Source organism: Schistocerca gregaria, chromosome 1 (genome assembly GCF_023897955.1).
Source record: "Schistocerca gregaria isolate iqSchGreg1 chromosome 1, iqSchGreg1.2, whole genome shotgun sequence".
Classification (NCBI taxonomy): Eukaryota; Metazoa; Arthropoda; class Insecta; order Orthoptera; family Acrididae; genus Schistocerca; species Schistocerca gregaria.
Genome location: NC_064920.1, coordinates 858,089,236 through 858,113,825, shown reverse-complemented (window position 1 = coordinate 858,113,825; position 24,590 = coordinate 858,089,236). Strand labels below are relative to the sequence as shown.

The following is a 24,590-nucleotide window of genomic DNA, read 5'->3' as shown; positions in this document are numbered from 1 at the left end:
GTGGTGGAGCATATATATATATATAATAGAGGGAAACATTCCACGTGGGAAAAATATATCTAAAAAAAAAATATGATGTGACTTACCAAACGAAAGCGCTGGCAGGTTGTTAGACACACAAACAAACACAAACATACACACAAAATTCAAGCTTTCGCAACCAACGGTTGCTTCATCAGGAAAGAGGGAAGGAGAGGGAAAGACGAAAGGATGTGGGTTTTAAGGGAGAGGGTAAGGAGTCATTCCAATCCTGGGAGCGGAAAGACTTATCTTAGGAGGGGAAAAAAGGACAGGTATACACTCACACACACACACACACACACACACACACACACACACACACACAGATCCATCCGCACATACACAGACACAAGCAGACATATGTAAAGGCAAAGAGTCTGGGCAGAAATGTCAGTCGAGGCGGAAGTACAGAGGCAAAGATGTTGTTGAAAGACGGGTGAGGTATGAGTGGCGGCAACTTGAAATTAGCGGAGGTTGAGGCCTGGCGGATAACGAGAAGAGAGGATATACTGAAGGGCAAGTTCCCATCTCCGGAGTTCTGACAGGCTGGTGTTAGTGGGAAGTATCCAGATAACCCGCACTATGCCAAGATGTGCTGCTGTGCACCAAGGCATGTTTAGCCACAGGGTGATCCTCATTACCAACAAACACAGTCTGCCTGTGTCCATTCATGCGAACGGACAGTTTGTTGCTGGTCATTCCCACATAGAAAGCTTCACAGTGTAGACAGGTCAGTTGGTAAATCACGTGGGTGCTTTCACACGTGGCTCTGCCTTTGATCGTGAACACCTTCCGGGTTACAGGACTGGAGTAGGTGGTGGTGGTGGGAGGGTGCAGGGGACAGGTTCAGGTCGATAGATACACAAACAAACACAAACATACACACAAAATTCAAGCTTTCGCAACCAACGGTTGCTTCTTCAGGAAAGAGGGAAGGAGAGGGAAAGACGAAAGGATGTGGGTTTTAAGGGAGAGGGTAAGGGGAAAAGAGGACAGGTATGTGCGCGTGCGCGTGCACGTGCACGCGTTCGCACGCACGCACACACTCACACACACACACACACACACACACACACACACACACACACACACACACACACACACACACACATCCATCTGCACATACACAGACACAAGCAGACATTTGTAAAGGCCTTTACAAATATACACCGCACACTTGGCAGCCAACATCTACATATCACTATGGCACAAAGTTGCCGATTGCTATTTATCACAACTGGTGAGTCCCCAACACCAAGCTATAATCCCCTAGAAGTTTGCTGCTTTCCTCACAAACATTTCTGTATTTTGTGCAAGGAGCTGTATTTACGAGGGTGAGTCAAATGAAAACCTTAAATATTTTTTAAAATATTATTTACTGTGCAGGAGTGGTACAAAGCTGTATCACTTTTCAACATAATCTCCCCCACACTCATTGCAAGTCCTCCAGCATTTACAAAGTGCATAAATTCCTTTAGAAAAAATTGGTTTTGATAGCTCGCACTGCATGGCGTACTTCTTCATCAGAACACTTTCCTCACATTGCGTCCAAACATAAGGAAATCACTGGGGGCAAGATCTAGTGAGTATGGTGGATGAGGAACACACTCAAAATACAGGTCTGTGATTGTTGCAACTGTTATATGGGCAGTATGGGGCCTTGCATTGTCATGTTGCAAAAGGACACCTGCTGACAGCAATCCACGTCGCTTTGATTTGATTGCAGGCCGCAGATGATTTTTTAGGAGATCTGTGTATGATGAACTGGTGAGTTATCCCTCTAGGCATGTAATGCCCCAAAATGTTTTGTCCCACAAGAGAGTCACATATTTCTGTCAGGAGAAGATCAAATTAACAAAATTATTACTATTTGTCTTGCATGAGTAAGTCAAATGGGTAAATGATCAAGTGAAGTACACTATTTTTGGGGGAATATGAATACATCAGAGTGTAAGAAGGCAGTCATGTAGCCACAAACAAATTTTCAGTGGGTTAGAAATCATTGTATTTATTGGTGGGTACAAGCCACAAATGATGATAATGAACTGTTAAAAAAACAAGACTTCTACATGAATGGCAAGAGTAGAATTGCAGCTTAGTGGTATATTAATCAAAGGAACAGAATGTAATAAAGCAGGAGTAAACCTTCATCTACCACCAACAATCACAGGTACTACAGTAATTCTTAGTGTACAACTAGCACTGTATTGTCCAGAAAATTCCTTCGGCATTTTACCTATTTAGAATATTTCCTTTCTAAATTATACAGTAGATGCTATGGTTCTAAAGGTCATAATAAATTAACCGATGCAGAAAATGGGCAAATTGTTCTGATCAAATGTTAAGACATGGCCAGGAGCATCATCATCATCATGAATGAAATCAGAACACGATTGCCATTAGTGTACCAGCCACTATCATACCCAGAGTACTAGCAGCCACTTGTGCAGTTTATCCTTTCCTGAGACACAAAATAATGCAAGCAGACGACCACATGAGATCCCTGTGTAATGAGTTGTACCAGAGAGAGAAACACAAATTGTGACAGAATTTTGTAAGCCGAGTAAGTTTTTCTTACTACAGGTTAAGATTTTTTCCTTTTTGATTTTCCTAAACTTCAGGACGATTTTTTTTAGAGAGGGATATGTTTTATGTCAATCTTGTGCAAGACAGCAAACCGTTAAAATCTTAAAAGTCCCAGAGCGAAGGGCGGTGCTGACATGAAGCAGGCATGAAAAATAACATTTCACCATTGAGAGAGGGTCATGGTAAAAAACAACCTGCTGCTTTTGGCAAATCAGGCAGCAGACCTTGGCAGAAATGTAATACGGCAAGGAAGCTAAGACAGTATCACATCACCTTTATAAAGGGTCACACCACCTTTATTATGCAATGAAAGAATGACTATTGCTAATGCAACAATGCATACCAAGAGCTCTTATGACCAGGTCTGTACTATAAAAAACCTGTTTAACAAGCAAGGCAGAGTGAAAATCGTTGACACCAACATAATAGCATGACCTATGCGGTCACGACAAGTGAAGTCGTCTAAACATTAGCCACTACTTTACTCCATAAATACCCTTGCATTTTAGCTCGTAAGGCAGTCAGTCAGATGGATTGATTGTGTACATTACATTCACACTTGATTCCCTGATTACAGGAATGTTGACGTATGGGACAAGTCTTGTGTAGATTTCCTACACGCTAATGAGCAACAACATTTGCTACTGAGTGAGATGGCTACCTCGCCATAATCACCTGTTGCTGAGTTCAGCAGCACAGCCTGCTGCTGTTGCAGATAGGGGGACCCGGCGATCTCCCTTTTGTCTCAGGTCAGGATACCAACCTTTCTGATACTTTGGCAAACTGACCACTGCCTACCTGAGCAGCAGGCCAAGACTATCATACTACATGGCTACACAGCAACAGTTTTCACAATTCAACTGATAGAGAAGGGCAACGGTGAGCAGGAGGGGACGGAGCACCTCCCAAACCCATTGTGTTAAGTAAAATCCAACACATGTGCCACCTTCACTTACTGCAGCGGTGCAGCCAGCACTGGAGCCACCCGTGTGGCAAACCACCACAGCAGTGGCTGGCCAGGAACAAAAAGTGTGGCATGAGCTACCTCGAGTGGGCTCAAGGTTGTTTACAGCGCCACTCTCCGATGGGCATCAATGGCTGATGTCAACAGCGAGTCAAGGCACTGCTTATAACTTACTGGAACAAACTAACTCTGTATCTTCTTTCACTGCGCCTAGGGTGATAACAGGTCTTAGTATAAAAAAGTTGGCATTTAACTTAGAAAAAGAAGCTTACAGGAAAATCATTTTCAAAATTTTATTAAAGAATAAATAATATATACATTAAAATTCACCAACATCATATGTTTTCCCTTCCTGCTCCTGTAAGGCTTCTTCTTCTTCTTCTTCTTCTTCTTCCTTCTTCGGCAAATTTCAAGACCAAGGTAGTCTTTCTACTCAACTTTTCCTTATCTAGGCAGCATCTTGAGAACTGCTGGATTCATTGTTTACCTCAAAATAAGCAAATCATCTTCTGAGAGGGTGATGAAGGTGTTTTGGGTCTACTGCTTTCTCCAATCTTCAAAAATATCATTCTGAACTGAGACACAGTCCTTATTAGACCCAAAATTATCTTTTTCCCAGTTGTTTTTTTGACACTTGGACCAAATGACACTGTGATACCTATCATTTGCACTTTGTGTCTTTATATCGGTGCATCCTGCCAGTACTACATCAGAGGCAAAACTCTGATAGACAGGTATTATCTTTATCACTTTGTTTTGAAAATACCAGAAGTTTTAAGTTGGGAGTCTGCTCTTAATGGACTATTATAAATTTGATGTTTTCTTCTCTAAGGTATTGGTTATTGTTATTTTTTTATTTTGTGTGACATGAGAGAGTGCTGCAGCCGACTAGGGTTTTACCGCCATGTAATAGAGACAGACCACTTTTTTGCCTGCCATGCAGGCCAATGACATTGAGTGGACAGCTCCATGATGCCTCACAGACACTTTCTATAAGATGCACTTTTATCTTCAGAAAAATTACCTCCAAATTCAGGTGCATTGTATACTTGAAATTGATATTAAATGTCCAGTGTTTGATTTAAAATGACCACCTGACTTAAAAATGGCCATATATTCAATCCCATGGGAGACCTCTCTCTGTCTGGCAACACTGGATTCAACTGGCAGCAGCAGTACATTAATGCAACAAACATGAGTTATGGGGATTCATAAGCTTGCTAACGCTGTCTCCCTCTTGCCATGCCATCACAAACCCCGAACACTGTCTAGCCTATCATGCAGGTAAAAAAAACAAGGCATAGTACCAATCCCTTAAAAAAATTACCATTTTCATTATTACATTGCAAAGCATGACAGATCTGTCCCCCCCCCCCCCCCCCCCCCCCCTACAAGACCGTACTGACCTTTAAAATTCTCGAAAATCATCATATGAACTTTTCTTCTTCTTCTTCTTCCTCTTTCTCTTTGTCATCATCATTGTCCTCTTCATATATATGCAAGCTCTGTATTCCCCTGTCTGTTTCCCTTTCACAGACTTTTTCAGATGACTGCTGAACTGGTCTACCACGAGAAGAGAACTCTTCTTCAGTTAAGCATCTTTCCTTCTCTCCCACACTCTGTTAATCCATAATTTCATACCAGCCTTGTCCATCTAACCTTTGTCATGTACATGAACAACCTAGTAGTATTTTAGAAGGTTTTGGCATTGTTTGCACTTGAAAATGATATTGGATTATATTTAGTACCGTAAGGACATGAAAGGACAACAGTGTAGTCCACTTGTTTTTATAGTTACAGTTACACCTTACAGTTACAGTTACAGTTTTAGCAGTTCTGTTACCCTGCACATCAAATGTGAGAGGAGTTTCTTCCATATTTTGCTATTAGGCTTAGTTCCACACAGGTTTTCTTTCGATATTGAATAATAAAGCGTTTGAGAGATAATATTTTCTCTTCATACACTTGTGGCATTTTCTGGGATATTTTTATTTTGGTGTGCATGCTAAGTCCATGGTGCTTTGTAAACCTATAGCACCAACCAACTCCACCCTTATAATCTGTTAAGTTCCACTGTAGTGTTAGCTTACGAGCATGTATTTGAATCAGTTTTTTATTGATTCCAGTCCCATTTTGATGGTGTCCTTAAATCCGTTTCAATATGTGATGATCTAGTTTTGGCCATTTTGTTTTCAGTCCTCTATTTTTTTCAGCTCTTCTTTAACAGCTCACCAATCGTTGGTGTTTCATCTCTCATTCTTTTCCCCTGTTTGTCTAATGTTTTTTTCCTCCTGTTTAAGTCCAATGTTGCCTAGTGCTCCCAAAACTCTAAACAACTTGATGTTCCTTCAGATTATCCAGGTCGCATATCCTTCACTTCCTGCCTCTATGCAGTTTCCTTTGTGTTAATCGACAGTTCATAACCAATATATTATAATCAAGAGTCCACATCTGTCCATGGAAATGACTTGCAGTTTAAAATCTAGCTTCACAATCTTGTTCTTACCATTATGTAATGAATCCAAAAACTTGCAGTGCCCTCATGTATCTTCCACATATACAAACTCCTTTCACAATTTTTAAATGAACTGTTAGTGATGATTAAACTATGCTCTGCGCAAAATACTACTAGGGAGGCTCTCTCTTTTTTCCCTTTCTTCAGTCCATGTTCTCCTACCATTTTTCCTCCTCTTTCCTTTTCTACTAGTGAATTCCAGTCTCTTATAACAATTTTCAAATAATTTTCCTTTTTAAATTCTCTGACCTACCTTCCCTACAACCCACACAATGTTAGTTTTGTTTTCATATTCCTGACATTGCCCCTCAGCAGTTCTCATCTGGATATTCAAATGGGAGACTATTTTAGCTCTGGAGTATTTTACACAAGAGGATGCCATCATTGTTTAACTATAAGATAGAGCTGCATGCCCTCCAAAAAAATTAACATCTCTAGTTTCCCTTTCAGCTGTTCATAGTACCAGTATAGCAAGTCAATGTTCACTAATGTTACAAGACCAGATCAGACTGATGCCACTGCAACTACTGAAAAGGCAGTGAATCTGAAAATATTACTTGAAGGGAAGAAAAGTAAAGAACAAAATGGTCACCTCAATAAGGGAGGATTTTGAAAAGTTTCAAGAAGACCTACATTACTGAAGGGATAAAAAAATCTGGAAAGCCACTGGACCAACTGTATAGCTACGGTGTAATATTGTTTGAGAGATAAAACCAGCATTTCAAAAATGAAGATAAATATAAAATTACATTTATCCGAACTTATAAAACTACCTCATACTCTTTGTTACTTGCTCAGTTATCCATCTCGACATACTATTCCTTTATTACAATGTGTTACTTTCTAATGATCACTTTTTCCCTCTCTCTTGCCCTCATTGCAATCTACAAAAGCCTATTGTTATTTCAGTGTGTACTTCTCTATTACTGAATTATGTTCCTTCCCTGACACTACAATAATCTTCATGCATTTCTCTCTTACTACCAACTTCTGTGTTCATCTTTCCTTCTCATGTCACTCACAATGTTGTGACTCCAAATACATTTTCTTATTCTACCAATATTCCTTAGAGTGTGTGTGTGTGTGTGTGTGTGTGTGTGTGTGTGTGTGTGTGTGTGTGTGTGTGTGTGTGTGGGCGCGCGCGGCGCGCGCGTACACAGTAGGATGTTAATATCAAGTTCTCAACTACGTGCTCTATCACTCACATCTTGCCGCTCCACGGTGTAAAGTGGAGCAGTTGGATGCAGGACGGCCTTCTGTGCATAGTAAAACATCTCCGAGATATTCTTCAGGGTCTTCGCCGAGCACTAAAACAAGTTAGAGAAGAAACATAGCTAAATAAAAAGCATACCTAGATTCAAATTGCTTTTATGGTGACTTACATACTGTACACATATATTCATAGTTCAAACATCTGTCAAGCCTACAAATATGGACACTTATTATTACATTAGCATCATCAGTTACATCTATTACCATGCTAATGATAACTGTATGGAAGAACAAACTGCTTGCATTTTACAAGTCATGGTTTATTTAGAATTTCCACATGATTACTGCCGTCTGCCTCTGCAGCTAGAGGGGCACCATGTCTGGTTATCATTTGAAGAATACGGGTTCAATCATCAGTATTATCAAGGAACAGCCCACAAAGGGATAAGTTTATTGTTCTGTAACTAACTACATGAAGATGAACACCAGTGTTTGAATATCTATCCACAGCGGTCATTCTGCATACTGCACAATAAAAACTATTAACTGCTTATATTCAGCTGGGGGGGGGGGGGGGGGGGGAGACTACAATCTAAAATCAGTCCAAATGTCAGGGAACAGGCACCTGATATATACCACACTCCCTCCTACGCACCCTCCCCCCCCCCCCCCCCCCCCCCTTTTACACTTGTCAAAACTGATCACAACAGACGGAATAAATAGAATGAAGGGGGAAGGAGAAGGCCTGGCCTGTGTCATTATGATTTGTGCCTATAACAAGTCATAGCTAGACCCCAATACACTCAATAAATTTGTATAATTGTACTTAGCTTGGTTCCATTCTTAAGGCATATGCAAAGGCACGTGACAGTATAAGGTTATCAATGCACTTTGTAACACCGGAAATGCATATCATTCTATTTCCATCTATTGTACTATAGATTTTTCCTTTATTTTGTTACCTGAAGATATGACATTTCTGTGTCTTTATATATTGTAATTGCTTTACTATTTGTATATATATATATATATATATATATATATATATATATATATATATATATATATATATATATATATATGTCGATGTATAATTGGTTTGTTTTATAAATACTAATTGTATTTTTACACTGGGTCTTGCCTAGGGAAAACTTTGCTATTGAACGAATACATCGATAGGTCGTGTGGAGAACCAAAGTGTTTAGGATCTTTGGTAGTGTTAACTCTGCTGCGTGGAGCGCAGGCAGAGCAGAGGGAGTCTGGTGGGAGTAGTGCAGTGGAGCAGGTGTGCTGTGTGACGCTCCCGCGAGTTGCCGCGCTTTCGGGGTTTGGCAGCATGTAATTGCGCTCAAATTGCTATGATAGTTTCTCGCACGGTGTCACGGATGGGAAGCATTAGCTGGCGCACATCAAGAGCCCGTTTCGCCTGGTGACCGTGTCGAGAAGGAGGCACGCCAACATCCAGCTTCTGCAACAGCGACGGCCAACAATGAGCGACTGCCGCCACCTCCTCGATCGACGGCTTCAAACCTTCAATCAACCAACAAGGAAGACTGGAAGCACGTAAAGTTTTAGAACTGTATGGCAGACCTCAGCTTTTAAAATTGTTGCATCATAGAATTACAGCAACTTAGCATGAATCTTTGTTGCTCATTGTCCCAACTGTATTACCAAGCAGGGTCCCTTCCTTTTCCGAAATGAACCCGAGTGTTGTTGAAATTCAGACGCCAGCGTTAAAGTAGTATCATTCCATTTCACTGCTTTAATTTCGAAGTTCAGTTAAAGTATTCATAACTGGCTACAATATTTAGATTACAGAAGCACAAATTAAGAGTGCGAGTTTTGTTACCATATTTCAGCTTACCTGTGACTGCAGCTCAGCTTGGTACGTACTAAATTTTACTATTGTTAATTGTTCAGAATCATTTAATTCAAGTTCAAAGTTAAATCTCTTGTTTCTAAATTGCGTAGATTCAAGTAGCTTTTGAAATGATTGTTGAGGTAGCCCGAGACTAACCGTATTTTACTGAATTTCGGTGTTCTTCAGAAACAAAGCTCACTATTAATTTCAGTCACTAAATTAACTTTCAATTTTCCGGTTTTATTAATTCTTTTGCTAAATTAAGTCAGAGTGTAGCGAAATTTATTACTTCTGACAAACTTCCAGTTTTCACACTACACGTGTCAACCTTCAGTTGCCACACTTCTAGTGCTTATTATATGTGCAATAACCTTTCTTTTTCAGTTACTATAGTAACTGTCCATAGGACTGGCTACTGTAATTTTCCCCAAATCTAAAATATCTAATTACCGCTAGTTATTTGTTAACGCAATGGCCACACATTTACTTTCTTTATTAACTTTACCCCTTTTCAAAATTAATTTCCACCAGTTTCATTTGCATTTTTCCTTTCATTTATATGTAACCCTTTCCTCCCTCTTTACCGACAGATTAACTTCGGTGACGATTGCTTTTTCCAAATTTCCATTAGGTACACGCGGTTCAATTTTTCACTGTCATTAAGGCCGATAAGTGAGGAGGAGGTTACAACTTCATGTCTTGGGTACTGGAGATGTTATACATTTGGTCATTTATTGAGCATTGCAAGTGTAACAGAAGAATATGGGATTATTCTACTTGCTCTTACACTGCTCCAGATATTAACATTACCACTTTTCCATTTCTTAACTATTTTCATTAGTAATGCATAGTACACAAAATTAACAATTCTTATTCAAGCAGCATTTCAATAGATTTTATTAGTCACAATATAGTTTACCAATAGCTGATGACAATAGTATATTTAGTTCATGTGGAAACATTTTCATAAATTTCGACAACACAGTCCACGGAGAGCATGTACGATCACGGTATGATGAAAAATCCGAGCAGCTGCTGGCACCAGCCATAGCAGGCCAAAAAATTCTGAAGATGATTTGTGGATAAGCCAAAACTGATTAATAAAGAATATTTTTGCAAACTCGAATGTTCATTTTTAAAAATGGAAACATTTTATTTAAAAAGAACATTCATAATTTATGATACCTGTAAACCATTTGCACATCAAAATTCTAACCTGCTAAAACTTGTTGGTTTAAGATTAATACTTTCGAGGCAGCAGAGTCTCACAGTCTTTACTACTAACTCTATTTGCATCAAATTTTCTAGACAGTAGAGACATTTACTACTGAATGTACCTGAAAAATTATCAGTATACAGCACATAGTTCTGCAGATATGACATCTACAGTTATGAGCCAAAGCCCACATGAGACTCGGGCCCATCCCGAAATTGTTAACGTAGCTTATTTGAAAGCCCTCATTATCTGCTTTTAGAAAAACATTCTACTTTTTCTGGAAACTGGATACTTCAATAGCTATCAGTATTCAAAATTTTTGTGTTCCAGAATGTTCCAATCTTAAAATGAATTCTTTCCAGATCCAGTGTTATAACACGAGCTCCAATTCTTCTGTTTTCAAAAGTACACACTTTTACTAAAGTAATATGTTAGTTTAGCAATTATTCCAAGTATAATATTTTCACTTTCTCGAAGATTCTTAGCATACGTTGGGAACCTCCATACACATCAGGGCTTACCATCCATAAAGTAGTATCTACTATTTTATCATGTTCTAATTATAGTACACAATTTCTGATTGATAAAATTTCAGGGTGTATACGTGGACGAGGAAAAAAAATTCCCGGATTTTCCGGTTAAAAATACACTTTATCCCGGATGAAAATACACTTTTTCCATGTTAAGTAACAGTATACTTTTCCTCAGAACTGTAAAACTTATCAATCCCTTCAATGGTTGTCGTTTTATACACCAGCGTAGAATTTCCCAGCACTTTAGAAAACGAAACTCGGGGAAAAAATATGTTTTGGAAAGATGTCTGATGCGCAGCAACATGTACACTTGACATTTTCGTATTACGAAAGTATAAATTCAAATTCCATCAAACACCGCATGTTACTTTCCGAAGGATTGAAATCAAGATTGCGATGTGCTTTTGTAAGCTAGTCGTAGCCCATATCAAGCGATCTCGCCATCCGATGACAGCAGATATTCAGAGCATGGGACATGTGATGTAGTTAGCCAATAGCAACATCACTATTAAGCAGCACGAACACACAAATAGGAAAAGTTAATGGTTTAAATCATTATACATAGTGTTGCTACAAGAAAAGAAAAGAAAAGCTTTCACGTATAATTTTGGTCTCTAAGGTTAATAAGCTGCAAGAGAAGCTAAGCCTTCACACATAAAGTTGATCTTTTTTGCGCGTGTTACACTTTAAGATACATCACACAAATGTGCCAGTAAAATTTTTAACAACGTCATAAATGTCTGATCGGAGCTGGAAAATATTCTAAATGGTCGTCCTCAAAGCTTTGATTTTTGAATGAGAGTCAAACGCTCTGTGATTTACAAAAACTTATTGGACAGTCACGCACAGAGTTCGTCTTGTATAAAAGGAAATTTACTTTACTTGACAATAATGTTTTTGAAACAACCATAGAAACAGATCTGTTTCAGCAGTTGCACAAGATGACAGGTGTCACCGCATTTGCACAGCTACAATGACACAGGAAGCCCGTACGTTTGTACGTGTAAAACATTGGAAGATCTTACACTGTGTCATAAAAGAAACAAAACAGATGATACTCCAAGTGCAAGGGAATTTTGTGAACCATACCAAAATGCATAATTCAGCTTAAAGTGTACATTTGTATGTCAAGTTTGGTCCTTTTTTATGGCATAATACCATATGTGCTAGAAGACGAAAATGTGAACTTGAAATGCAGCGAACAGGTAACTAGCAAACACATTGTTTCAAATAAATTGGCCTCAGCAGAAAAAATTAATAAAAGTCAAATTTCTTTAACAAACCGACAAAAATAACTTCATTGTTCTGAAAGGTGATTAACACCTGACTGTAAAACGGGTCACGTGGGGACTGCCACCTCCCCACTACAACTCAGACTGCTCTGTGCAGCAGGTCCGGATCTACGATATTTCCGAACCGGGACAATATTAGATAGTGGCGCTCCCCCTCCCTCGAGCATTTGAGGTAGGACGCCAAAAATTTAAAAAAATCAACTTTTCAAAAATATCTTCATTTAGTAGCGCACATCTTTCTGAAGAGTCTGATACATAAAACATATATGTTCGAGGGAATGTAAGACATGTTATTTGGTCTTTAAGTGTGCCGAAGTGCAGTGCCACGCCTCTTCATACAGCATTCTTCCATTGCATGTCTCTGTATTTTGCTCTGCGGAATTCAAACTTGTAGTATTTTGTAATGGGTGCCATCAAACTATATTCGGGCCGGTGGAAATTAAAATGTCCTGTGGTGCCTGTCCTGCTCCCAGATGGTCGGTTTGACATCCTGCCCCTCTTAAAAAAATTTCTCAATTAATACTGGATGGGATTATTTGTAACCGGCAGAACAAGAACTCTTCAGAAAATTTACAGTCTTTACTGCCTATTAGCTAATAACTTGCTGTTTTTGTGTGGCATAAAATTAAATATATGACACATAAAATGAGTAAAGACAAGAGCCAAGCAAGACAGTACACATTTCTTCAGTCCTTAAGTCTTAGTTTTTTTTTCTCCCCAATCTTGCCACAGCTTTATATGGCGTACTTTCCTTTCTGGGAAAGAATCTATTACCTCATCAAAGTTCGTCAATGTTTTGCTACGTGAAAAAACGAAATGTCGTTGTCTAATACTAGAAAAACTGTTAATACAAATAGAATCCAAGACTGGTGTGGTTTCTATATCTGATTATGAGTATTTTGTCACTGTCTGCTAGATAAAACTAAATAGGTCTGCTAATATTGCATCAGTTGTTACACACACTAAATAAACGAGACTGTTTTGGCACAAATGTTCATTTTTATAACATGACAGAATATAATTCATGAAGTACCAATATCAAATTCCTATTAGGCCTACTACAAGCAAAAAGTTTTATATTAGAAAATAGTTTCACATTTCATTCATACTCTCTAGGTTCTAAAGCATGAGATCGAAAAGCAGTAGTACGAAATTTTTATATAAATTTGCAATCGTCATATTCTTCCGTAATTTGTGAGAGTCCCTGTTTCTTCTCATTCCTCATTTCAATAAACAATCTTGTCGTCACTAATTCTGTAACTATTCCTGCCTGTGTCTACTTTTATTCTCTGGTTAACTTCACTAACCCAGCCACAATGGCCGGTTTAGTTATCCCACATTTATTCTCTGGTTAGACGTTATTACATGTTCGTATAATGCGTTTTTCGCACTACTTCCAGAATATAACTTTAGTGGCTGCTAGATGTGGATTGTTCAACTGCCCTTAGTAATGTGACGGTCTGCCCAAAAATTTTCTGTCAAAATTTCATTTTCTTGGATACACGGAGAAGACAATACGTAATCTTTGTTGCCTGTTATTCCTGTTAGTCGTTTGTATCCACTCTGGTAGTCTGAATCTATGGAATTCGCTAGTAATTATAACAACACTGATGATTTGCGAACCCAGTCAAGCACATAAACAGTGATTGTCATCCACCCTTTCGGCTTTAATCACTCAGATCATATAGACCCGTCCCCTTTTGTCTGCACGAAAGTTTATTTCTAGATCTGACGGGGATTCCCCTGGCAGACACATCACGTACACTATGCACACATTCAAAAAATCAACTTACAATTCATTAAGAAATCAGCTTAGAATTTGACCAAAAATGTTCAAAACCAAGAGGGATGCGTTCAAAATCATATGAGTAATCAATAGACCAACATGCGCTGGATGCTTGGTGCTTTCTGAAACAAGGTCCTTTCCTTAATAATATGAATTTGGTGCCTGTGTCTGTATATGTGCGGATGGATGTGTGTATGTGTGTGTGTGTGTGTGTGTGTGTGTGTGTGTGTGCGGGTGCGCGCGCATGTATACCTGTCCTTTTTTCCCCCTAAGGTAAGTCTTTCCGCTCCCAGGATTGGATGACTCTTTACCCTCTCCCTTAAAACCCACATCCTTTCGTCTTTCCCTCTCCTTCCCTCTTTCCTGACGAAGCAACTGTGTGTTGCGAAAGCTTGAAATGTGTGTGTGTGTGTGTGTGTGTGTGTGTGTGTGTGTGTGTGTGTGTGTGTGTGTTTTGTCTCTATCAACATACCAATGCTTTTGTTTGGTAAGTTAAAGCATCTTTGTTTTTAGATATATTTTTCCCATGTGGAATGTTTCCCTCTATTATATTCATATATATAGTCATTCTCACTTATTTTTATGTTAATATTTATTTTATTTATTTGTCCAGCATTTAAAAGGCAAATATTGAAAAAGAAGATTAAAACATAAAAGGACACACATTTAGCATTGCATAATATAAAACTTTACTCACTAATACTTATTTTTTAACACGCTGATGCTGGTGCTGGATAGCACAGACCGGACCCACTAGGTAGTGTTTCTGTGCCATGTCTCACCACCTGTGGTGTTATTTACCCCATCTCATCCATCCCCCTGACCTGAACATTCAAAACAGGCAATAGTTGTTTACTTCCGCAAGAGCAACACCTTAGCTACAGAGGAGCGACGGATCGCACAGATACCATGCCAGCATCCCTATAAGTATTCTTGGATTCATCAAATTTTCCTCAGTGTAATGTCTTCTTGTGTTTTACATTCAAGCATTCTGTATGTGAAGTGTAAATTATTATTGTGCACTTATATAATATAAACTGGTGCAGGAGCTCTTTGACCCAGTGCCAGCATTTACTTTCTAGTTTTCCTCATTCCTTTACAATGGTCTTGACTACTCTTTTTATTTTTGTTTTGTTTTGCAACTATAGAATATTAACATTGTTTGCAGATCAGTTGTTTGTCTGGATATGGGCTCAAATGAAATTCAGGATACACACAATCCAGAAGTTACACATTTTCAACAAATTTTGTTTGTTGACAGCGATGACGAGGACGAACATGCTGCACCAAGGGTTCCTACTCTCAATATGGGAGGCGAAGAGATTGATACTGATGCCTCAGAAAGCATAGAAGAAAGAGACAACTCAGAGACCAAACAGACTGACACAAACGTAAGTTCAGGTGAGGAATATGGCAACATGTATCATTGTTATAGGAAGAGAGGAAAGAAAATAATCAAATAATTCGATTGGAAAAGACACCATATAAAAACCACAGGAAAAAACAAAAACACAGTATTCTCCACTTAAGGGTTCCTGGTGTCACTGGGTAAGCAAAAAAATATCTAAGAATTCCAAAAACATGGGAATCCTTATTTGACCAGGAAATGCCAGAAATGCCTTAAGTACATGAACTGATACATTGAAATTATCCAAAGCAATTACCAGCAAGAATGAAACACTCACCCAATGGACACAGTCGAGATAAAAGCCTTCATTGGACTTCTATAGATAGCTGGAATGCACAAGGTGGGAAGGAAAAGTCTTTAAGATTTGTGGGTTTCCAAGGGGTTCGGAATAGATATTTTGATTGACCATGAGCGAGTACAGGTTTCATTTTCTGTTACAAGCTCTGTGAATTGATAATAGACAATCACTTAGAGAACGCAGAGTAGTGGACCACCTGGCGCCAATTTGAGACTCATTTTACAAGTTTGTGAAGAGCTGCCAATCTTGTTACATTGTAGGCCTTAACATCACCACTGACAAGAAACTCTAGGCCTTCAGAGGATATTGCTCTTTTATCCAATATATACTGTCTAAACCGGCAAAATATGGAATAATAATTTTTGCTACAGTTGATCCCAAACTGTTTTACACCAGCAACATGGAGATCTATGCTGGCAGACAGCCAGATGGCCCTTTTCAGGTTAGTAATAAAAGCAGTGACGCGGTCGAACATTAGGTGGCCCCTCTAACTAATTCAGGACGCAATGTCTGTGCTCACAACTGGTTCAGCGATGTAAATCTGCTCCGTGATTTGTCAGATAAGCACTGCCTGTCAGATGTTGGAACCCTGAGAAAAAAATAAATGGCAGATCCCGAAAGAAATGAAGGATGTACAAAACCAGGGCTGCTAATTCTAGCATATTTGTTTCCAGAAAAGAAGGTATGATCGTTTCTTACGTCCCACAAAATTAAAAAATTAAATAAAAATAAAAAAAATGCGTTATCATGCTGAAATGGACTAAACACAGGAGATAAAAGAAAACCTATTATAATAACTTATTACAACAAACACAAAATTGCAGTTAATATGGTTGACAAATTGTGCTCTGCCTACAACATTCAGAGCGGCACACGATGATGGCCCATAGTCATATTTTATTCAATATTAAATGTTGTTGGTATAAATTCCCAAATAATTTATAAGGGAAATGGCAACGAAAGTCTCCGCCAACGGCTGTTTCTTAGTCAGCTCGGATGGGAACTATTGGAAGATCAATAGGTAAAACAAAGACTGCTTTCCACTCTACCTCAGACCCTGGCTACACGCTTTATTGAAATTCTGCCGCAAAATTGTCAACCTTTATGTCTTTTTGGTGAGAGAGGCGACAATGCCGACACCAATCAAGGAAGAAGGAAGTGTTGCAAACCCTGCCTCACAACTAGTACAAGACAACTGATGAAATACTCGTGTAAATCGTGCGGACAATATCCGTGTCTTCAACACTGTGATTTTGTTTGCCGTGAAGGACATGAATTTATGTGCTCCTCCAGAAGAAACATGAAAACGTCTCTTATTTGTTATCCACTGACTGGTCAAGTGCACACTCTCACTGAGGGTCATTCGACAGGCCACACTGTTGTCATCAACCACCTACATCTTCTGACATTTGTCCTCACACAATTTGGGGTATTCCATACTCTTCTCGAAAGTTTAAAGTTTTCTATTGATATATCTTCCTCATCAATGAGGCTTCTATTCTTGACTTCGCCTCCACTCCAAGATCTTTCCCTTTCCTCTCCACCTGTTTACCATAGGGGTGGCATTAATTTAGGCTGTTTCTTCGTGTCAGGTCCTGGTTTACAGGAATATTTGTGTTTGATAGTATTTTACTATTCTCTCTGAATATTAACTGATTTCTTCCGATTTCAGGTGATGCTATATTAGTTAATACGGATAGCTAATCACGATATAGTATGTACTGCTGCGGTGATTGGACCTGCACATCAGTTGCACTTTCTCATTAAAACAATCGATCAAACGTCTGTGAATGTATAGTATTACACCATTGAAAGGAAATATGGTATCAGTTTTGCATTTTCTTTACTTTAGTGTGATCACTTAAAGTGCAGTTTTATATACCGATTGTTCCCATACCAAATATGTCTTTGCTGTTTCTGATTAGGGATACCACTGCACATCGATGTATTACAAAAATTCCATGTGACTCAAGATATGCTGACAAATTGGAGCACATGATGTACATACTAAGAAGAAGAAGAAGAAGAAGACGAAAGAAAGAAAGTGAATTATCTGAATGGGACATAAATCAGAAAAAATTATGTACAAGTACAGACAAAAAGACAATCATGATTACAGAAAAATTGGAGGATTTATTCAAGAGAAAGAGCTTCACAAATTGAGCATGTCAATAATGTGATGGTCCATCTCTGGCCCTTATGCAAGCAGTTATTTGGCTTGGCACTGATTGACAGAGTGAAATACTGTCCCACAATATACCCCGACAACCAGGAGTGATGATGACCCTTGGTGTCACTTCATTTTGTAGTGCGATTCCTTTGGTTGTCATCAACAGTACCCTTACATCACAGCAGTACATCAACAATACTCTATGCCTCGTTTTGTTGCCCTTCATGGCAAGCCATTCTGACCTTACATTTCAGCAAAACAACATCCACCTGCTCGCCTTAAAGGTGCTTGCCAAACCCTTCCTTGGCCAGCATGGTCACCAGATCGCTCTCCAGCTGAATATATTCGAAACATTAAGGGTAGGGTCCTCCAACCAGCTCCGAATTTTGACAATCCAATGTGCCAATTGGACAGAATTTGGCATGATATCCCCAAGGAGGGTATGCAACAACTTCTGTCAATCAATGCAAAGCCAAAGAACTGCTTGCATAAGGGCCAGAGGTGAACTAACATGTTACCGACTTGCTCAATTTGTGAAGCTCTTTTGAAAAAAATCATCCAATTTTTCTGAAACTGTGACCATGTATTTGTCTGTGCATGGATATCACATCTATCAATTTTTGCAAATTTCGATAATTCCTTCATGGTGAATCTATTTTTTTTTCTTTTTTTTGTCATATCGTGTATTTTTGTTTGATGCAGATAACTGAGGCATTCATTTTGTTAATTCTTTTTTTCTGGAAGCTGCTAACAGCTTTTATGATTATTCTGACGCTGTCCATGGAGTTAAAATTAGTTAATTGAAAATGAAATGAAATCCTAGATGAAAAAATAAGTCTGAAGCAGGGAATGACTTCATCACGTGCTCAGGAGGAGGAATGAAGGGGATGGAAATTGGCCATGTCTTTGTGGTATAACCAATCCGGTATTTGCTTAAACAATTTTGGGAAATCAAAGAATACCAAATCAGGCTGGCCAGATGGAGATTTGATTGTCATCCGCCCAAATGTGAATCCCATGTTTTATCCACTGCAGCTCCTCATTCAGTTTTTCTGTCATACAGAAGTTTATTATATGATTAGCTGAGAAACATAGCATTGCCCAGGTATTTATTTATAGCTGAGCCCAAAACTTCATACGCTCGGAATTTAATTCTGACTTTATCAATATTCTTTGTACAAAACATTTGAAGTAGTATAATTGGGTACACAAATGAAGAGCTTGTTTTCTTCATTAACACAGGAATGAGCCAAGTAGAAATAGCTGTGCAAAATGCAACGAACTAAGGTCCACGGCCGTAACACATAGCGTCTGGCCTTGTGCTCTGTTTATCGTCACGGCATAACATAACCTCACTGGGAATTGTACACAATTAAGCGAAATCGTAAACTGTTGCAAATAAGTGGGATTTTGAGCACAAAACCTCACTTGTCTGCACTACTTTACATCAAAATTTCTGCATCCATGATAATACATTGGAAAGTAGTAACTTCAAGCCTCTGTGAGTGAAGTGTTCTGAGGAGCAAGATAATGTGGCACAATTACGGAAGCAGTTTCCGAAGGGCGAATTAAGACCTGAAGTTCTCGAGCCACAGCAAGTCTTGCCTCACGATCTTCTTCAGGATTCTTGAGACAGCATAGTCCTCAGTCTTTTAGCTCTTCTGGTGTATTAAGAAAGACTCTACCATTTTCCACACATTTTTATTCATAAACAAAAATGAAATTAAAATGTAATCATTAGGCACCCAAATCACAAAGCAAAGTTAATAAATTAGTTTTTCCTAGAAAAGAATATAGATAAAACCTACTGACAGAAGCAAAGCAAGTTCATTAAGTTTTTAATCTTCCTCTTTTCTTCTTCTTTTGGTACTGCCTGTGTCCCGCATCATGCGCAGGGTCAGCAGGGTTAAGTATGGATGTGGTATGGTTAATTATAAAGGGTGGCCAGATGCCCTTCCTGCCGCCACCCCATACCCCTGGGTCAGAATGAGTGTACCCCACCTGTCTACGTCTAATGTAAATAATCATGAAATAGTGCAAATGTATTACAAATGTCTGCAAGTCGTATAACTTTGAGGTAGGATGTGGGGACCAGCCTGGGATTCACCTGTGGGATGTGGAAAACTGCCTAAAAACCACATCCAGGATGGCCGGCACACAGACCCTCAGCATTAATCCGCCGGGCAGATTCGATCCTGGGCCGACGCACCTACCCGAGTTCAGCAAGCAGTGCATTAGTGCTCATCAAGTTCTTAATACACAAAGCACAATCAGTTAATCCATATATCCTAGACAAGAAAATAGCTGTTAGTTTTTATTCGTAAATATTATGGCACGTAATTCTGCACCAACATAAACTTCCAAAAATACATTTGTCACTGAGTGGGAAAAAAAAAGAAAAGGAAAAACCAATGGCACCATATTTTGGTTCTTTGGTGTACTATGAAACAAACAGCAGACCTAAACATGTTTTATTATACGATGAAAGTTGATCTAAATCTATGCAATGCTTTGATTTAAGCCTAGATAGTTTAATGCAAAAAGATTTGTTAAAAATAAAATCTGAGAGCAAAACATTAAAGCTTCTTAATCCATAGTGTGGTCATTGTGTAATTCCCTTTATTAAGTCCAGTCAAGTTTCCCCTTAATTGAAATTGTGACACAAATTTAAGATTTTATTTTCATTTGTATTTGAACAATAGAGGTACAATTAAAAAGGCACTCACCTCAACACAGCTTTCAATTTCTGGGAATTCATCCATAACACCGATACTACTCTGGAAAAGAGACAGTAAAAACTAATTAAGAAAAATACATGAGCAGAACATCAACTCAGCTGAGGCACATGACATAGTCATGATATGAATTACACACACACATTTTGCAATGTCACAGTAAATTAACTGTACAACTAGTATTAAAATAATTTTAACTTCTATTCCCCCATACTTTCTGGCAGAGTATGCTAGAAATTAAGAGGATTGAATTTGTTTTAAGGTAAAATAGTCCCCCATTCGGATCTCCGGGTGGGGACTACTCAAGAGGATGTCGTTATCAGGAGAAAGAAAACTGGCATTCTATGGATCGGAGCGTGGAATGTCAGATCCCTTAATCGGGCAGATAGGTTAGAAAATTTAAAAAGGGAAATGGTTAGGTTAAAGTTAGATATAGTGGGAATTAGTGAAGTGCGGTGGCAGCAGGAACAAGACTTTTGGTCAGGTGACTACAGGGTTATAAACACAAAATCAAATAGGGGTAATGCAGGAGTAGGTTTAATAATGAATAGGAAAATAGGAATGCGGGTAAGCTACTACAAACAGCATAGTGAACGCATTATTGTGGCCAAGATAGATACAAAGCCCACACCTACTACAGTAGTACACGTTTATATGCCAATTAGCTCTGCAGATGACGAAGAAATTGAGGAAATGTATGATGAGATAAAAGAAATTATTCAGGTAGTGACGGGAGACGAAAATTTAATCGTCATGGGTGACTGGAATTCGGGAGTAGGAAAAGGGAGAGAAGGAAACGTAGTAGGTGAATATGGACTGGGGCAAAGAAATGAAAGAGGAAGCCGCCTGGTAGAATTTTGCACAGAGCACAACTTAATCATAGCTAACACTTGGTTCAAGAACCATAAAAGAAGGCTGTATACATGGAAGAAGCCTGGAGATACTGACAGGTTTTAAATTTTAAGACATTTCCAGGGGCAGATGTGGACTCTGACCACAATCCATTGGTTATGACCTGTAGATTAAAGCTAAAGAAACTGCAAAAAAGTGGGAATTTAAGGAGATGGGACCTGGATAAACTAAAAGAACCGGAGGTTGTACAGAGTTTCAGGGAGAGCATAAGGGAGCAATTGACAGGAATGGGGGAAAGAAATACGGTAGAAGAAGAATGGGTAGCTTTGAGGGATGAAGTAGTGAAGGCAGCAGAGGAACAAGTAGATAACAAGATTGAGGCTAGTAGAATTCCTTGGGTAACAGAAGAAATATTGAATTTAATTGATGAAAGGAGAAAATATAAAAATGCAGTAAATGAAGCAGGCAAAAAGGAATACAGACGTCTCAAAAATGAGATCGACAGGAAGTGCAAAATGGCTAAGCAGGGATGGCTAGAGGACAAATGTAAGGATGTAGAGGCTTATCTCACTAGGGGTAAGATAGATACTGCTACAGGAAAATTAAAGAGACCTTTGGAGATAAGAGAACCACTTGTATGAACATCAAGAGCTCAAATGGAAACCCAGTTCTAAGCAAAGAAGGGAAAGCAGAAATGTGGAAGGAGTATATAGAGGGTCTATACAAGGGCGATGTACTTGAGGACAATATTATGGAAATGGAGGAGGATGTAGATGAAGATGAAATGGGAGATACGATACTCCATGAAGAGTTTGACAGAGCACTGAAAGACCCGAGTCGAAACAAGGCCCCCGGAGTAGACAACATTCCATTGGAATTACTGATGGCCTTGGGAGAGCCAGTCCTGACAAAACTCTACCATCTGGTGAGCAAGATGTATGAGACAGGCGAAATACCCTCAAACTTCAAGAAGAATATAATAATTCCAATCCCAAAGAAAGCAGGTGTTGACAGATGTAAAAATTACCGAACTATCAGTTTAATAAGTCACAGATGCAAAATACTAACGCGAGTTCTTTACAGACGAATGGAAAAACTAGTAGAAGCCGACCGCGGGGAAGATCAGTTTGGATTCCGTAGAAATGTTGGAACACTTGAGGCAATACTGTCCCTACAACTTATCTTAGAAGCTAGATTAAGGAAGGGCAAACCTACGTTTCTATCATTTGTAGACTTAGAGAAAGCTTTTGACAACGTTGACTGGAATACTCTCTTTCAAATTCTTAAGGTGGCAGGGGTAAAATACAGAGAGCAAAAGGCTATTTACATTTTGTACAGAAACCAGATGGCAGTTATAAGAGTCGAGGGACATGAAAGGGAAGCAGTGGTTGGGAAGGGAGTGAGACAGGGTTGCAGTCTCTTCCCGATGTTATTCAATCTGTATATTGAGCAAGCAGTGAAGGAAACAAAAAAAATTTTGGAGTAGGTATTAAAATCCATGGAGAAGAAATAAAAATGTTGAGGTTCGCCGATGACATCGTAATTCTGTCAGAAACAGCAAGGGACTTGGAAGAGCAGTTGAACGGAATGGATAGTGTCTTGAAAGGAGGATATAAGATGAACATCAACAAAAGCAAAACGAGGATAATGGAATGTAGTCGAATAAAGTCGGGTGATGCTGAGGGAATTAGATTAGGAAATGAGACACTTAATGTAGTAAAGGAGTTTTGCTATTTGGGGAGCAAAATAACTGACGATGATCGAAGTAGAGAGGATATAAATCTTCGGAAAGAGTATATGATGAGTATCCAGGGAATAATATTAAAATAATAGCCGGAGACCTAAACGCTCAGTTGGGGAAAGAACAGATTTATAGACCGATAATTGGCCCCCACAGCAAACACGCAACAAGTAATGAGAACAGAACAAGGCTTATACTGTTCAAAGCATCTAGAAATATGGTAATAGGATCAACACTGTTCCCACATAAAGAAACACGTAAGGGAACATGGAACTTACCGGATGGAAACACAGTAAACCAAATCGACCATGTGTTGATATATTTGAGACACAAATCGGACATATTGGACATGAGGAATCTCAGAGGCCCAAACACAGATACAGATCATTTTCTGGTATGGGCACAGGTGAGTGCAAGGATATCTAACACAGCGAAAGGAGACCGACTCAGGGCACAGAAATATAACATATCAACTTTAGAATCAGTGGAAGTTACAGAACAGTATCAGGAGAAGATAACTCTGATTCTGGAAAATGCTGGAGAATATAACAATATCAAGGATCAGTGGGAAGCTATAAAAAAGACGGCGGAGACATCGGTGAGAGAGATACTTGGAATTGTGACAAGATAACTAAGACCATCATAGTTTGAAACTGAATGTGAAACAGTAACTGAAGAAAAGAACAAAGCATATAGAAGGACACTGCGATCACACTGTACAAGGAGGATAGTAGAAGAATACATAGAAAAACGGAGGATTGAAAAGAGGACTCACCAAAGAAAAAGAGAGAGAATGGATGAAAGCAAGTGTCCAAGAAATGGAGCTCATGAGAAGCAAAAACGAAAAAAGAAAATTTTACAGAGAGGTGAGTGCAGCACGGAAGCCTTTTGGTAGTACAACAAGATTAATAAAAGATGAGACAGGGAATATAATAAGTGAAGAGAAGGGAATATGCAAAAGATGGCACAGGTATTTTGATAGTCTCCTCAACCCTAGAATAACTATACCAGAGAATCCAACTGACATGAATGGTAAAGAGGACCCAGATAACAACACTACCCAATCAAATATAGAAGAAGTGAAAACTACCATGAAGAAATTTAAAGACAACTTGGTGGCAGGGACAGATGGTATTTCAGCAGAATTGTTTAAGCAAGGAGGCAGAGAACTGGAACGAAGCCTTCTGAAAATGGTCACCAGAATATGGGAAGAGGAGAAAATGCCCCAACAACGGAAAGATGGTGTCATATGTCCCATATATAAGAAAGGAGATAAGATGGAGAGTGGCAATTGGAGAGGGATCACACTACTTAACTTGGGATTTAAAATATTCTCTAATATACTATTCGACAGAATACTCCCGATCATACAGAGGAAGATGGGGCCATACCAATGCGGA

The 24,590-nt window shown here is 39.0% G+C and overlaps 1 protein-coding gene across 1 annotated transcript in view; it reads right to left on the bottom strand.

Annotated features, from left to right (window-relative positions):
• The window catches only part of LOC126272764 (mitochondrial Rho GTPase-like), a 197,568-nt gene that overhangs the window by 116,736 nt on the left and 56,242 nt on the right, over positions 1 to 24,590 (bottom strand). Inside the window, 2 exon segments of the mRNA XM_049975891.1 lie at positions 7,292 to 7,393; positions 20,589 to 20,639. Of these exon segments, the coding sequence (XP_049831848.1) occupies positions 7,292 to 7,393; positions 20,589 to 20,639 (153 nt within the window).